Source organism: Anomaloglossus baeobatrachus, chromosome 2 (assembly GCF_048569485.1).
Source record: "Anomaloglossus baeobatrachus isolate aAnoBae1 chromosome 2, aAnoBae1.hap1, whole genome shotgun sequence".
Taxonomy (NCBI): Eukaryota; Metazoa; Chordata; class Amphibia; order Anura; family Aromobatidae; genus Anomaloglossus; species Anomaloglossus baeobatrachus.
The window spans coordinates 623,873,695-623,888,685 of NC_134354.1; the positions used below are offsets into that span (position 1 = coordinate 623,873,695).

The 14,991-nt window shown below is 46.5% G+C and overlaps 1 protein-coding gene across 1 annotated transcript in view; it reads left to right on the top strand.

Moving 5' to 3' along the window:
• The first annotated feature begins 535 nt into the window (after window positions 1-535).
• The window catches only part of TNFSF11 (TNF superfamily member 11), a 63,913-nt gene continuing 49,457 nt past the window's right edge, over window positions 536-14,991 (top strand). Inside the window, exon 1 of the mRNA XM_075336865.1 lies at window positions 536-738. Within this exon, the coding sequence (XP_075192980.1) occupies window positions 574-738 (165 nt within the window). The 5' untranslated portion in view covers window positions 536-573. The remainder of the gene's footprint in view (window positions 739-14,991) is intronic.

The following is a 14,991-nucleotide window of genomic DNA, read 5'->3' on the forward strand; positions in this document are numbered from 1 at the left end:
TATGGTGCAGGGTCACTTCTGGGCACACGTGTGTATGGTGCAGGGTCACTTCTGGGCACACGTGTGTATGGTGCAGGGTCACTTCTGGGCACACGTGTATAGTGCAGGGTCAGTTCTGGGCACATGTGTGTATGGTGCAGGGTCACTTCTGGGCACACGTGTGTACAGTGCAGGGTCACTTCTGGGCACACGTGTGTATGGTGCAGGGTCACTTCTGGGCACACGTGTGTATGGTGCAGGGTCACTTCTGGGCACACGTGTGTATGGTGCAGGGTCAGTTCTGGGCACATGTGTGTATGGTGCAGGGTCACTTCTGGGCACACTGTTAGCACTGTCTCCCGTGTTAGCGCTGCCTCCCATTGTACAGTACAGCGCTGCCTCTCACTTCCCGCAGTAATGCCCGGGGAACCCCGCAGCCGCCCAGCCCGTCCTCTGTACCGAAATACTCCATGGTGATAGCCCCGCCCCGGCCCCGCCCCCTGCAGGTAGTCTTATCACAGCTGGCCGGGGCACAGAGCTGCCAGTCTGGTGACAGCGCTGGGTGCTGCGGCTCCTCCAGAGAACGCTGCGGGGATGAGCCCCAGCGGGTACCTGCGGGGGGCAGCGGAGCTCGGGGGTCCCCCGGAGATCCGTGACAGGGGGCAGACCTTCCCCAGGTCCGTGTTCCTGGCTCTCCTGCTCCTGGCTCTGCTGCAGGTTGGATGCACGTTGGGCTTATTCTTCTACGTCAAGGCTCAGGTAAGCGCTGTACAGGAGAGTGGCTGCAGCCTGTGCTGGGACTGGAGCGGGCAGTATGGAAAACATCCCATAGTGGTGGATCGCATCACATTGCTGCTTATCTGCTCTATGTTATGTCAGTGGGGTCTATTGGAGTTTCATTTGTTTGGGAAGTTTCATCAGTTTTTCTCAAATTAATAAAAAAAAACTGATTGAGGTTTCTCAGCTTCTCTCATCACACAATCTGGGAAACTGGACAGCACTAGGATGGCGTATAGATGGTGCATATATGGCATATAGATGATGTATAGATGGTATATACAGTAGCTGGCATATGAATGGCGTATAGATGTATAGATGGTGCATAGATGTATAGATGATGTATAGATGGCATATAGATGTATAGATGATGTATAGATGATATATAGATGGCGTATAGATGGCGTATAGATGATGTATAGATGATGTATAGATGGTGTATAGATGATGTATAGATGGCGTATAGATGATGTATAGATGATGTATAGATGGCGTATAGATGATGTATAGATGATGTATAGATGGCGTATAGATGATGTATAGATGGCGACTAGATGATGTATAGATGGCGTATAGATGATGTATTGATGGCGTATAGATGGCGTACAGATGATGTATAGATGATGTATAGATGATGTATAGATGGTGTATAGATGTATAGATGGCGTATAGATGATGTATAGATGATGTATAGATGGCGTATAGATGATGTATAGATGATGTATAGATGGCATATAGATGATGTATAGATGATGTATAGATGGCGTACAGATGATGTATATATGGCATATAGATGATGTATATATGGCATATAGATGATGTATAGATGGCGTATAGATGATGTTTGATGACGTATAGATGATGTATAGATGGCGTATAGATGATGTATACATGGCGTATAGATAATGTATAGATGGCGTCTAGATAATGTATAGATGGCGTATAGATGATGTATAGATGATGTATAGATGATGTATAGATGGCGTATAGATGGCATATAGATAATGTATAGATGGCGTATAGATGATGTATAGATGGCATATAGATAATGTATAGATGGCGTCTAGATAATGTATAGATGGCGTCTAGATAATGTATAGATGGCGTCTAGATAATGTATAGATGGCGTATAGATGATGTATAGATGGTGTATAGATGGCATATAGCTGATGTATAGATGATGTATAGATGGCGTATAGATGGCGTATAGATGATGTATAGATGGCGTATAGATGGCATATAGATGATGTATAGATGGCGTATAGATGGCATATAGATGATGTATAGATGGCGTATAGATGATGTATAGATGGCGTATAGCTGTCGTATAATAATGGACGCAAAGGTAAGTTTGATGAGATTACTGATGATTTTGTGTGGCCTGAGTGATTAGTCAGACATGTGAACAGCGCCATAGTCTATGACAGGTACGAGCTCCATCGGAAAAACATGTCTACACCTTGTATGCGAAAAATGCCGTCTGAAGGAGTCTTACAGGAATACTTCTGTGATGTAAATCCAACTCATTCTCATGATAAATGATTGAACGACAACATGTAGACATATTGTCCATGTGCAGCATTGGGAATAGTGGAAAATCACAGACATCTTTGCAACCAGTGTCCCATTCCATCAGTGCATTAATCATCCCCTGTAGGATAATAATATATACTATATATAGTTACTAGTATATTCACGTTGTAAGTAAAGTTCTTAAATTGTAGAAAAAAGTGTGAAGAAATGTATGGAAAGTGAGCGCCAAATTCCTCTGTATCCTGGAGGTTGGGGACACAGAGTCCTGGTTATCTGTATAATGTGATTTATGTCCTCAGAATTGATGAAACATATTCTGTGTACTGGCTGTAATCTGTGACCTCCATATCACACGTACCGCTGTATGGTCCTTCCTGGATTATAAAGGGTGTAGCGCGCCCCGCAGTGCCCGTGCAGTGTCCTATCACCCCTCATAATCTTCAGTCTCAAATACACAGTGATGTGATGTCTTTGCATTTCGTAGCATACCTACTTCTTCTTTCTCAGAATTTGACACTACTCTTGAAATATGACAGTATGTCCTGACTTCCTTTTCATCATATTGTCACATTCTGTGTAGGAAGCTGTTCTGTGTGTGGAGGGAAATACTGGCCCTTCAGTCCATTGGGGACAGAGGAGTTACTGGTAACCACCATTATTTTGTAGCCTCTGTAGAAGACATGGGTCTCTGCTCACAGCTCTTGGAATGAAATCAGCGCATGAATATGTTTATTCTCAGTTAAAAACTTTTAGAGAATTAAAGTTCATCTTAAACATATAATATCGATTTTCCCAATTAAGGCTACGTTCCCGTGATGAGCTTTTGGTGAATTTTTGATGTTGCACAATCTCTGCACCATTTCTGTACATATTATCTTAATTAGGTTACATACATTTTATTTATTATTTTTTTTTGCTGATTTTTTTGTCTCTTGTTGATATGTTTAAAATAAACTGCTCTGCTTTTGATACTTCCAGGTATTTGACTTTGACAAACATTTATTGCTAGGCTTCTGTGATATGCATGTGCGTTTCTGCATGTAATGCAAGTCTATGGGGAAAATCTGCACGGAAAACTCAGCGTACACGCAAAATAAATTGATATGTTTTAAAATTGAAACAAGCACCGCAGGTCAGTTTATGTTTAGTAAAAACTAAGCACCGTGCGGTGAGACTTCTATAAATCCCATCCACTTTGCTGGAACCGTAAGATGCTGCATTTTGGATGTAGAGTCAAAAACTCACCGTGGAAGAAAAACACAGAAAAGCACTCCCTGTGTGAATCGGCACCACACACAAAACTATTCCAGGTGAGAATCACTCACCTTCAATCATTCTACAGGACAGGCACAATGCTGGATAAAGACACAATGGAGGATATCCCTGTTCACCTTGCAGCACCAACCACCTGCTCCATACCCTCCTGCGCAGGCACTTCGATTGTTGTGGTGGGTAGGCATAAGTACCTACCTTACGCAGGTAAGCTGATGTTCCTCACTCCTGAGGCTTCTCACACAGCGATGTGTGGTGCCGCAGGAACGAGGAACAACATCGTACCGTCGCTGCAGCGGAATTATGAAAATGTCGGACACTACACCGATGATACGATTACGACGCTTTTGCGATCGTTAATCGTATCAAAAAGGATTTACACACTACGATATCGACATCGACAGCGACGCCGGATGTGCGGCACCTGCAATATTGTAGTGTGCAAAGGGCCCCTAAGGGCAATTCATTCAGACATTTTATTTTTCCACATATGAGAACAATGGACTGATTTTTGGGATCAAAGTACAAAATAAAGCACTGATGGCATCGCGGGGCCTACTTTCCTGCAATCAGGTTTAGCCTCAGCCCCTGATGAAGCCAGGCATGGTGAAACATGTTGGGGAGGCTAGTAGAGGAATGATTTTAAAATAAGCAGGTTTAGGGGGGATTTGATTTATAATAGGACTAGAAGGTGGCCCGATTCTAACGCATCAGGTATTCTAGAATTTATTGTGTAGTTAATGTATGATTTTTGTTATATATATAGATGTTGTTGTGTGTAGTTGCCAAGTGTTTGTGTAGGGCCTGTAAATGTTCTGGGTGTTGTCTGGGTGGGTGTGTGTGTGAGAGCGGTGTTGTTTGTGTGGAGCGCTGTGTGTGTGTTGTGTTGTTTGTGGAGCGCTGTGTGTCTGCAGTGTTGTCTGTGTGTGGTGCTGTGTGTGTTGCGCGGTTTGTGTGGGTGTGTGTGAGTGGGGTGCGTGTGTGTGTTTTGGGGGAGGTATGTTTTGTGCAATGTGTGTGTGTTGCGCGGTATGTGCGTATATTTGTGTATGCTGCGGTGTTTGTGTGTTGGGTGTTGTGTGTGTGCAGCGTTGTCTGTGTGTGTGGGTGTCTGTGTAGGGCGGTGTTTGTGGTTCCCAGTGTGTGTGTGGTGTGTTGTGCGGTGCGCGTGTGGCAGTGTGTGTGTGTGTGTTTTGGGGGGAGGTGTGCACCCCCATCGTGCTCCATCCCCCATCGTGCTCCATCCCCCATGCTGCATATCCCCATCGTGCTCCATCCCCCATGCTGTGCACCCCCCATCATGCTCCATCCCCCATGCTGCGCACCCTCAATCGTGCTCCATCCCCCATGCTGCACACTCCCCATCGTGCTCCATCCCCCATGCTGCGCACTCCCCATCGTGCTCCATCCCCCATGCTGCGCACTCCCCATCGTGCTCCATCCCCCATGCTGCGCACCCCCCATCGTGCTCCATCCCCCATGCTGCGCACTCCCCATCGTGCTCCATCCCCCATGCTGCGCACTCCCCATCGTGCTCCATCCCCCATGCTGCGCACACCCCATTGTGCTCTATCCCCCATGCTGCGCACTCCCCATCGTGCTCCATCCCCCATGCTGCGCACACCCCATCGTGCTCCATCCCCCATCGTGCTCCATCCCCCATGCTGTGCGCCCCCCATTGTGCTCCATCCCCCATGCTGCGCACTCCCCATCGTGCTCCACCCCCCCATGCTGCACACTCCCCATCGTGCTCCATCCCCCATGCTGCGCACACCCCATTGTGCTCCATCCCCTATGCTGCGCACTCCCCATCGTGCTCCATCCCCCATGCTGCGCACACCCCATCGTGCTCCATCCCCCATCGTGCTCCATCCCCCATGCTGCGCACCCCCCATTGTGCTCCATCCCCCATGCTGCGCACTCCCCAACGTGCTCCACCCCCCCATGCTGCACACTCCCCATCATGCTCCATCCCCCATGCTGCACACTCCCCATCGTGCTCCATCCCCCATGCTGCGCACCCCCCATCGTGCTCCATCCCTCATGCTGCGCATTCCCCATCGTGCTCCATCCCCCATGCTGCGCACTTCCCATCGTGCTCCATCCCCCATGCTGCGCACTCCCCATCGTGCTCCATCCCCCATGCTGCGCACTCCCCATCGTGCTCCATCCCCCATGCTGCGCACCCCCATCACGCTCCATCCCCCATGCTGCGCACTCCCCATCGCGCTCCATCCCCCATGCTGCGCACTCCCCATCGCGCTCCATCCCCCATGCTGCGCACTCCCCATCGTGCTCCATCCCCCATGCTGCGCACTCCCTATCGTGCTTCATCCCCCATGCTGCGCACCCCCATCGTGCTCCACAGTCACACAGACAGTATATACGCACACATCTGATCGCATACACTCACACCCCACTTCTGCCTGTGCCCTCCGGTGGGTGGTCCCAGCAGCTGTGCTGCACTCCGTGTTCCTCTGCCTTCTGCCGACACGCACACATCCGATCGCATACACGCACACACCCGATCGCATACACACACACATCCGATCGCATACACGCACACACCCAATCGCATACACGCACACACCCGATCGCATACACGCACACACACGATCGCATACACGCACACACACACACATTGACGATATCGCACATACGCGCTCACACACTCACAACATCCGGAGATACCACATGCTTCCGGCCATGTGATCCTCCGGCAGGTCCTGGAAGGTCACTACACGCACAGTATCGCCGCCGAGAAGCAAGCGATATCACTGGATGTTGTGAGTGTGTGGATGCGATCTGATGTGTGTGTGAGGTGTGTGTGAGGTGTGTGTGAGAGTGAGTGTGATCTGATGTGTGTGTGTGTCTGTTCTTATGTGTGTGCGTGTGTGTGTGTTCCGCCGCTGCAGGACCTTGATGCACTCACCTGCTCCCGGTCGGCTTCTGGTGAGTATGATCCGGGGTCTTCTTTCTTCAGTCTTCTCTCTTCTGCACATGTGTACTGGGAGCCGGTGTACGCTGGTAACCATGCTACACAATATTACCCGATGTGTACCATGGTTACCAGCGTACCCCGTCCCCCGCACGCACGGGAGCCCACAGCAGCGTACGCCGGCAACCCCAGCAATGCGAGGGTATGTGTCGGCTGGGTTGCCGGCGTACGCTGGTGTGGGCTCCCGGGGGTACAGCACTCACCTGGGAGTCGGGGCTCCGTGTCGGTTCGGGGAATGTGTGCGGGGGGCGGGGCCAGGGTGGGCATGCAATGCGTGAGGGGGCGGGTGTGGCCGAGTTGCCAATGCGTGCAGGGGGCCGGGGCGAGAGGCCAATCCGTGTAGGGGGCGGAGCCTGGGCGAGCAGCCAATCCGTGCGGGGGGCGGAGCCGAGGCGAGCGGCCAATGAGAAGCTTGTCGCGGTAACGACAGAATTTTGGAGCAAGACAGACAGACAGACAGAATAAGGCAATTATATATATAGATATTAATAGTCAATTTTGGTCTGCGGCCAGAAAATCCACTTAATCCTGAGATGATTTAATAATTTTCCCCTATCTGCTACCTTTTAAATTTAGTCACTTAATTTAACTAATAATAAAAGTTAATTTTTAATGGTCTTTTGTTAGGCTACCGCTAGTTACCTTTGGCAAATTGTGTTTCATTTAATTAACCCTATGCTGAACGGGTAACAGAATTGAGGTTTAGTGTGTATTCATCTAAAAAGTTGGACACCATCAGAACAGACGCCAAACATAGTCCAAACTGTCTCTATCTGCCTCATTATAGCGAGGGGTTTTGTCCGGGGTGTTGTGTGAATCACATTTTTTGGTGATTTACACGAAAACCTGACATACAGTAAGTGCTCAGCAACAATTTAATCCAGCCTTATACTGAAAGCGATCAGGAAAGTAAAGTTCCCCAAAATGTTACCAATAAAAACCCTAATTTAGGCCACCAAAAAACAGCCCCCCACTCAGGTTCATCATCTGTCACTTGAAATATTGGGGGTTCCCACGTTACTGTTAGAAGACAGATTCTGGACTAGCGATATGGCTCCTACCAACCAAATAAAATACAGTGAAATCTACACTCCGAAATTCAAATGCGCCCTGAGCCCTCCTGTAGCTAAACCGCAGTAAATGGCCATGTACCAAATTTTTCGGACTATAAGATGCACCGGACCATAAGACGCACCCTGGTTTTAGAGGAAGAAAATAGGAAAATAAAATTTTAAGCAAAAAATGTGGTCATGACACACTGTTATGGGGTGAGGATCTGCTGCTGACACTGTTATGGGGGTAATGTCCCCAAATTTTCCACTAAGTTACCCCATTCTGGTAATGATCCTCCCGCCTTGTATATGATCCCAATCCTTGTATATATATTTGTCCCTCATACTGGTATGTGCCAACATCCAGGTACCATATATGCCCCCATCCAGATATATGCCGACATCCTGGTATGTGGCCCGTATCCTGTGGCACACAAAAACATAAACGTTTATACTTACCCTTCCTCACTCCCTGCAGCATCGCTCGTCTTCCTGTCTGTGCCAGCAGCAGCGCCACTGACCTGTGTGGAGCCGTGCGCACAGCGATGACGTCATCGCTGTGCGCACCGTTCTCCACACACATCAGCGGGTAGGCAGACAGGAGGACATCTCGATGCTGCCAGGATCGGTGACTGGTGAGTATACAGTACTTATTCACTGCCTGCCGCGCTGATGATGATACGTGGGGGGGGGGGGGGGGGCAGTGAATATAGCCACACGTGATCACTCCAGGCTGTAGTTGCCAGGGGTGATCACGCAGGTCGGTTGGTAATTATGCGCGCATCCCCCGCACATCATCCCGCCCACCTGTCAGCGCCGCCTTCAGCGCTGAGAGATGATGGGCGTCGGGATGCAGTGCATATTAAAAGAGATAATGAGCTGGCCCACGTAGTCACGGTAGGCACTGCTACAGCCTGCTCCTGCCTCTGATGACCTGCTCCACCACCACCGCACCCCCCTTCACCGCAGCTATCGGACTATAAGACACCCCCCCCACCTTCCCCCAAAATTTTTGGGGAAAAACTGCGTCTTATAGTCTGAAAAATATGGTATGTGACGGTACTGTAGCTGAATTAATTCCTATGTAGCACCTGAAGGGTTAAAAAAACGTCCTGACAGCAATTTGGGAAGTTTCCAATACATAGGCATATATAGGCATAGGATTCTATATACATAGAAAATAGTTTTGTAAATCCGATAGAAAAAAAATGACAAATTGTTGCTAAACTTTAACCCTTCTAACATGCTCAGAAAATAAAATAAAAATTTATACAGATGTAAAGTAGACATATGGGAAATATTATTTTCACCTAAAATTCCAATGTTTTCACAAATAAATGCAAAAAAAAAGTTACCTATATTTATCATTAAAATTGGTAGGTCACCAAGTGAGTTGTGTTATTTTTCTTACCACCAGTTTCAAAACCTCTTCAGAAAGATTAAAAAAAAAGTTCAAAACTCCTCAAATGAGCTGGAAAAGAGACTTCCATATAAATTATTAGGAAGAGACTTTGAAGAATTTTTGAAGTGGATTTTAAAGAGAATTTTGGAGCAACTTGGCTTCAAAAAGCTAATGGAAATTGTCCATGTGATCATAGCCTCAATCTCTTACAAAGCGGTCAGATTTCTGTTGCCTAGTAAGAGCATATGTTTCGTCTGCATAGAACCCATAGGTCAGCGCATCAATTTCCTATGGTTCTGAAGGCACTCAGAACCAAATGTTGCACCTGTATATTTTGCTGTCTACGTCACACTTTAATTGCACAGGGGAGGTAAAATAAATGTTGTTTTGCAAGAGATGGAATGTGTAAACTTCTCCAGGCCAAGAACTCTCAGATCATGAACCAGGGACGTGTGAAGTGCTTGTAAGGAGCTTACACAGACGTTTTCTTTCCACATAAAATATCAAAAATTGCATTATTAACTGCTTATGAGAGTGATTTATTTATTTCAAGTAAAGCGTCTGTGATTGCTTGGAATCACACACACTGTCTACGTCTGTATAGTGGTGTAAAAATAAATAAATAAAAAAAATTAGCATAGGGTCGCCCGATATTTTGATACCCAGTTCAGATAAAGCATATGGCTACAGGCTGCAGCCCTCAGCTGTTGGCTTTATCATTGTTGTGTATCAAAATAATAGGGACCCCATGCAGCTTTTTTAAAAAATGATTTAAATAAATAATTTAAAAAAATGGCTTGCAGTCCCCCCCAATTTTGATACACAGCCATGATAAAGCCGACAGCTGGGGGATGGTATTCTCAGGCTGGGGAGTCCCATGGTTATCAGGTTCCCCCAGCCTAAAAATAGCAGCCTACAGCTGCCCAGAATTGCCGCATCCATTAGATGCAACAGTCCTGGCACTTTACCTGGCTCATCCAATTGCCCTGGTGCTGTGCTGTGTCACGGTAGTATAAGGGGTTAATAACAGCTCACAGCTGCCAGTAATCCCTACATTAGTAATGGGAGGCATGTATGAGACCCCCATTACTAATCTGTAATTGAAAAGAAATAAGTACAAATACCTAAAAAATCCTTTATTTGAAAACACAAAATACATAAATATTTGAAAATACAAAAACCCCCACTCTCTTTCACCCCTTTTATTAACTCCCAAAACATCCAGGTTTGATGTAATCCACACAAGGTCCCACAACGATTCTGGTTCTGCTACATTCTGCAGTTACATCTCCTGGCAGAAAACTGCACCGAAACTGTGTCAAAACTGTGTTTGTGCATTTTTTTTGCCAATTTGATACACCATATTACTGCACCAAATCTGCATCTCCTGGCAAAATATCTCATCAATACCAAATCAAATCTGCATTGTGTTGTGATGTGTTTTTTTGCCAGAAGATGCAGATTTGGTGCAGGACTATGGCTTATAAATTTCAGCACCACATCTACATCTTTTGGGACCCCCCCCTGCAGTTTTCTGCCAAGAGATGCAGGTCGAAGGTGAGGTCACTAGGTTCAATGAGGTTACTGGAGGTCAGCCTACCTGCTGTCACAGATGGGGTACCGTGGGAACCTCCAGCTGTGACCACAAATAAACTGAGTGATATACTCTGTGCCCGCACGCTGTGACTTCAGTATATAGCAGAGCCAGAATCATCGTGGGTCATGTGGAGTACGTCGGATCTGGGTATTTGGGGTCAATAAAGGGTTGAAAGAGGGGTTTTTTTTGTGTATTTTATTTCAAATAAAAAAAATTTTGGTGCTTGTTTATTTCTTTTCACTTACAGATTACTAATGGGGGGGTCTCACAGATGCGTCCCATTACTAATTTAAGGCTTAGTGGCAGCTGTGAACTGTCATTAACCCCTTATGTTACCCCGACTGCCACTACATCAGGGCAATTGGATTGAGCCCGGTACAATTTTGGGCAGCTGCAGGCTGCTAATTTTAGTTAGGCTGGGGCGGGGCAATAACCATGGGTGTCTGCAGCCTCAGAATACCAGCCCCCAGATGTCAGCTTTATTACTCACTCGGGCCTCACTCGGGCCGACTGCGCATGCGCCACTAAGTGTGTCGCTACCGCTTGGATTCAGATCAGCTGTTTTGCGGGTATTTATACCCTAGGAAACACACCACTCATTGCGACCCCCAGTGAAGAAGCCCTCGCGAAACGCGTTGGGGTCTGTGGAGCTGCACCTCACCTTTGCTGATCTGGCTATCATGGGTATGTGTCCTTGTTTATTATTTTTCTGACCTCCAATCCCTCTGGGTAATTTTATTGTGCTAGGGGCGAACTCTCGCCCCTTTCCTACTTCAGTCTAGCTTAGTGCATGTGCATTGGGCACTTTTTGTACCATCTCTCTGCCCAGTATTTTTGCACTATGTTGCACTCCACTTGGTTTATATGGTAACTATTGCAGTCTTAGAGCTATTCTGAGAGTTATCACTTTGTGACACAGGTTCCCAGTCAGTACTTGATGTGCTTTTGCATATATTCAGCATAGGTGTGCAGTTCTTCTCTTTTTGTATCCTCTCCAGCACTCTTTTGAACCTTTTTAATCTGTGTATTTTTTATACAACTGATTAATAAACTTTGTATACTCATTTGCATTAAGGTAGTGTTTGTGACTCGTTCTCTTTTGTTTTTTTGATATTCATGGAGTCTCTACCGGGGATTTATTACCCTTGTTGTCCTATATAGCGGTTATGGTGATCGGATGTGACCACCAAAAATTTTCCCCCACCTGTTCAGATGTTGTTTATATTTATTATGGCTGGGCACAACGTTTTTTAGATTTATTTATTTATTTCTTTAATTGATTTTAAAAAAAGCTGCATGGGATCTATCTTATTTTGGTACACAGCAAAGGTAAGCACAAGGCTGGGGGCTGCAGCCTGTAGCTGAATGCTTTATCTGTGCTTGGTATCACAATATTTTTTATTTAGTTATTTATTTTTACACCACTAAAGTTTAATGAGCGATCCTTAAAATAGTGTTACCGCCACGCTGGAGTCTCAGTAAGTATGCTCTAATGCCCTTAGTCTTTCTACCACTATTTTAAAGCACAATGTTTGGGTCCCCTTTTACTTATATGGGGATCGGCGTCTGGGCAGATATTCAGGATTAACTATGGTCCTGAGTCCGTTTTTTTTTTGCTTAGTGTAGTTTTTATAAATCACTGTTTTTATCAACAGGAGATTATCACTAGAGTGGTAATAAACCTGCTGCCATGCAGTACAACTATACATCCACCACTGATTCACAGCTTTCTGCCTATGCACAGTGTACACAGAAGCTGCCAAACAATAGTGTGGGCGTGATTATACAGTTTTAATCAAAATTTCACCACCCAGTAAAGTATTGGATACAACGCTGGAATCGGGGTTCTCTGCCCCTATATCATGCTGCACAGAGATAGGGTAGCAAAACCTTGGTGATAGAATCTCTTTAACGGATATGGACACCTTTTGTGGACTTTTTTATACTAACTTTTTCTTAGCCTTATCTTACTTCTGAACTTTTCACTTAACAGATTTATGTACAGATGAAAATTCTGTTCATAAATCCATTTAAAGAGGCCCTGTTACGAGTAGAGATGAGCGAACTGGCCGTGGTTCAGCTCGAGCTCGGTTCGCCGACGGAGGTCTCGTTCGAGTCGGTTCGTCGAACGTTCGACGAACCAAACTCGAACCAATAGGCTATAATGGGAGGCAATCACAAACACATAAAAACGCATTATAAATGTACACATACAGTTAATAAACATTTGCCATAACACTTACCAGTCCCCGCGATCCCTCCTGCACTCTGTCTCTTGCCGCTATTCCATCCGATGATTGCTGAATCCTCCCGGTGACCGGCACTGCCAGCAGTGATGCAGGACCTATCGTGACGTCAAAATAGCCATGTGACCAGTCACGTGGCTATTATCTCATTGGCTACAGACTGGTCACATGACTATGACGCGTCATGTAGGACCTGCGAGTGCATCTCTCCGGTACACGGTGCACATTTGTGTATCGCCGTGTACCGGCGACATGCTGTAGCACACGGTCGACTCCCCGTTCCGTTAGGGACCGGCTGACACAGCCGGTCATTAACGGAGATCACCGTTGCCATAGCAACGCAGTTAGCGGTGACGTCACCGCTAACCGCGGCTCCAGGAATCACATGATCGGAGCCCTGTTGCTATGGTAACGCGTCTGTCACCGCCAGCAGCCAGCAGCACTGATCTCTCACTCCGTGAAGGCTGCACGCTGCTTTCCGTGCAGCCTTCACGGAGTGATTTCTGCACGGGAAGCAGCGTCTTCCCCAATGCAGCAGTGATGGGTCAGAGCTGCATTTGTTGAATGAGAAAGACAGAAGACCATGGATCGTGGAGGGCTGACAGGGGGTAATAAAGATGGAGTCTCTAATGTGTCTGTGTATTTATTTCTATTAAAGTATTTTTTCTCTGTGTGGTGTCTTTTTTTAACCCTTTATTGGAGATTCTTAATGGCCGGGTCAAAAGTGCCTGACATTAAAAATCTCTGGCTTAATACTAGCTAGTAAAACAAAGCCAGTATTAACTCATGATTACCCAACAAGCCACCCGGCTCCAGGGCTGTTGGAAGAGTTGGATACAGCGCCAGATGATGGCGCTTCTATGAGAGCGCCATTTTCTGGGGCGGCTGCAGACTGCAATTCACAGCAGAGGCGCCCAGAAACCTCGGGCTAACCTGTGCTGCGGATTCCAATCTCCAGCTGCCTAGTTGTACCCGGCTGGACACAAAAATGGAGCGAAGCTCACGTCGTTTTTTTTTTAATTATTTCATGAAATAAGTGAAATAATTAAAAAAAACGGGCTTCCCTATATTTTTGGTTCCCAGCCGGGTACAAATAGGCAACTGGGGGTTGGAGGCAGCCCGTGGCTGCCTGCTGTACCTGGCTAGCATACAAAAATATGGCGAAGCCCACGTCATTTTTTTGGTGGGCAAAAAACTTCTGCATACAGTCCTGGATGGAGTATGCTGAGCCTTGTAGTTCTGCAGCTGCTGTCTGCTCTTCTCCATACAGACAGACAGCAGCTGCAGAACTACAAGGCTCAGCATACTCCATCCAGGACTGTATGCAGAAGTTTTTTGCCCCCTGAAAAAATTATGTGGGCTTCGCTATATTTTTGTATGCTAGCCAGGTACAGCAGGCAGGTACGGCTGCCCCCAACCCCCAGTTGCCTATTTGTACCCGGCTGTGAACCAAAAATAAAGGGAAGCCCTTTTTTTATTATTTCATGAATTTCATGAAATAATTAGAAAACAAATGACGTAGGCTTCGCCCCATTTTTGTGTCCAGCCAGGTACAACTAGGCAGCTGGGGATTGGAATCCGCAGCACAGGTTGGCCTGAGCTTTCTGGGCCCCACTGCTGCGAATTGCAGTCTGCAGACGCCTCAGAAAATGGCACTTTCATAGAAGCGCCATCTTCTGGCGCTGTATCCAACTCTTCCAGCACCTGCCTGCTATACCTGGCTAGCATACAAAAATATGGCGAAGCTCACGTCCTTTTTTTGTAGTTTTTTGGCAAAAAAAAATAAAAAATGCTTCCCTGGATTTTACATTGCCAGTGAAGGTAACACCAAGCAGTGGGGGTTAGCAGCCAGTAGCTGCTTGGATTACCCTTAGCTAGCAATACAAAAAATGCAGCGGGAGCCCATATATATTTTTTTTAATTATTTATTTAAATAACTAAAAACAAAATGGGCTACCCTGTATTTTGATTGCTGGACATCACAGTGCTGTAAAAATAAATCTTTAAAAAAAATGACGTAGCGCTCCGCGGTATTTTTGATTCTCAGCGCAGATAAAGCAGACAGCTATGGGTTGCCACCCCCATCTGCCTGCCATTACCTTGGTTGGCAATCAAAATACAGGGAAGCCCATTAA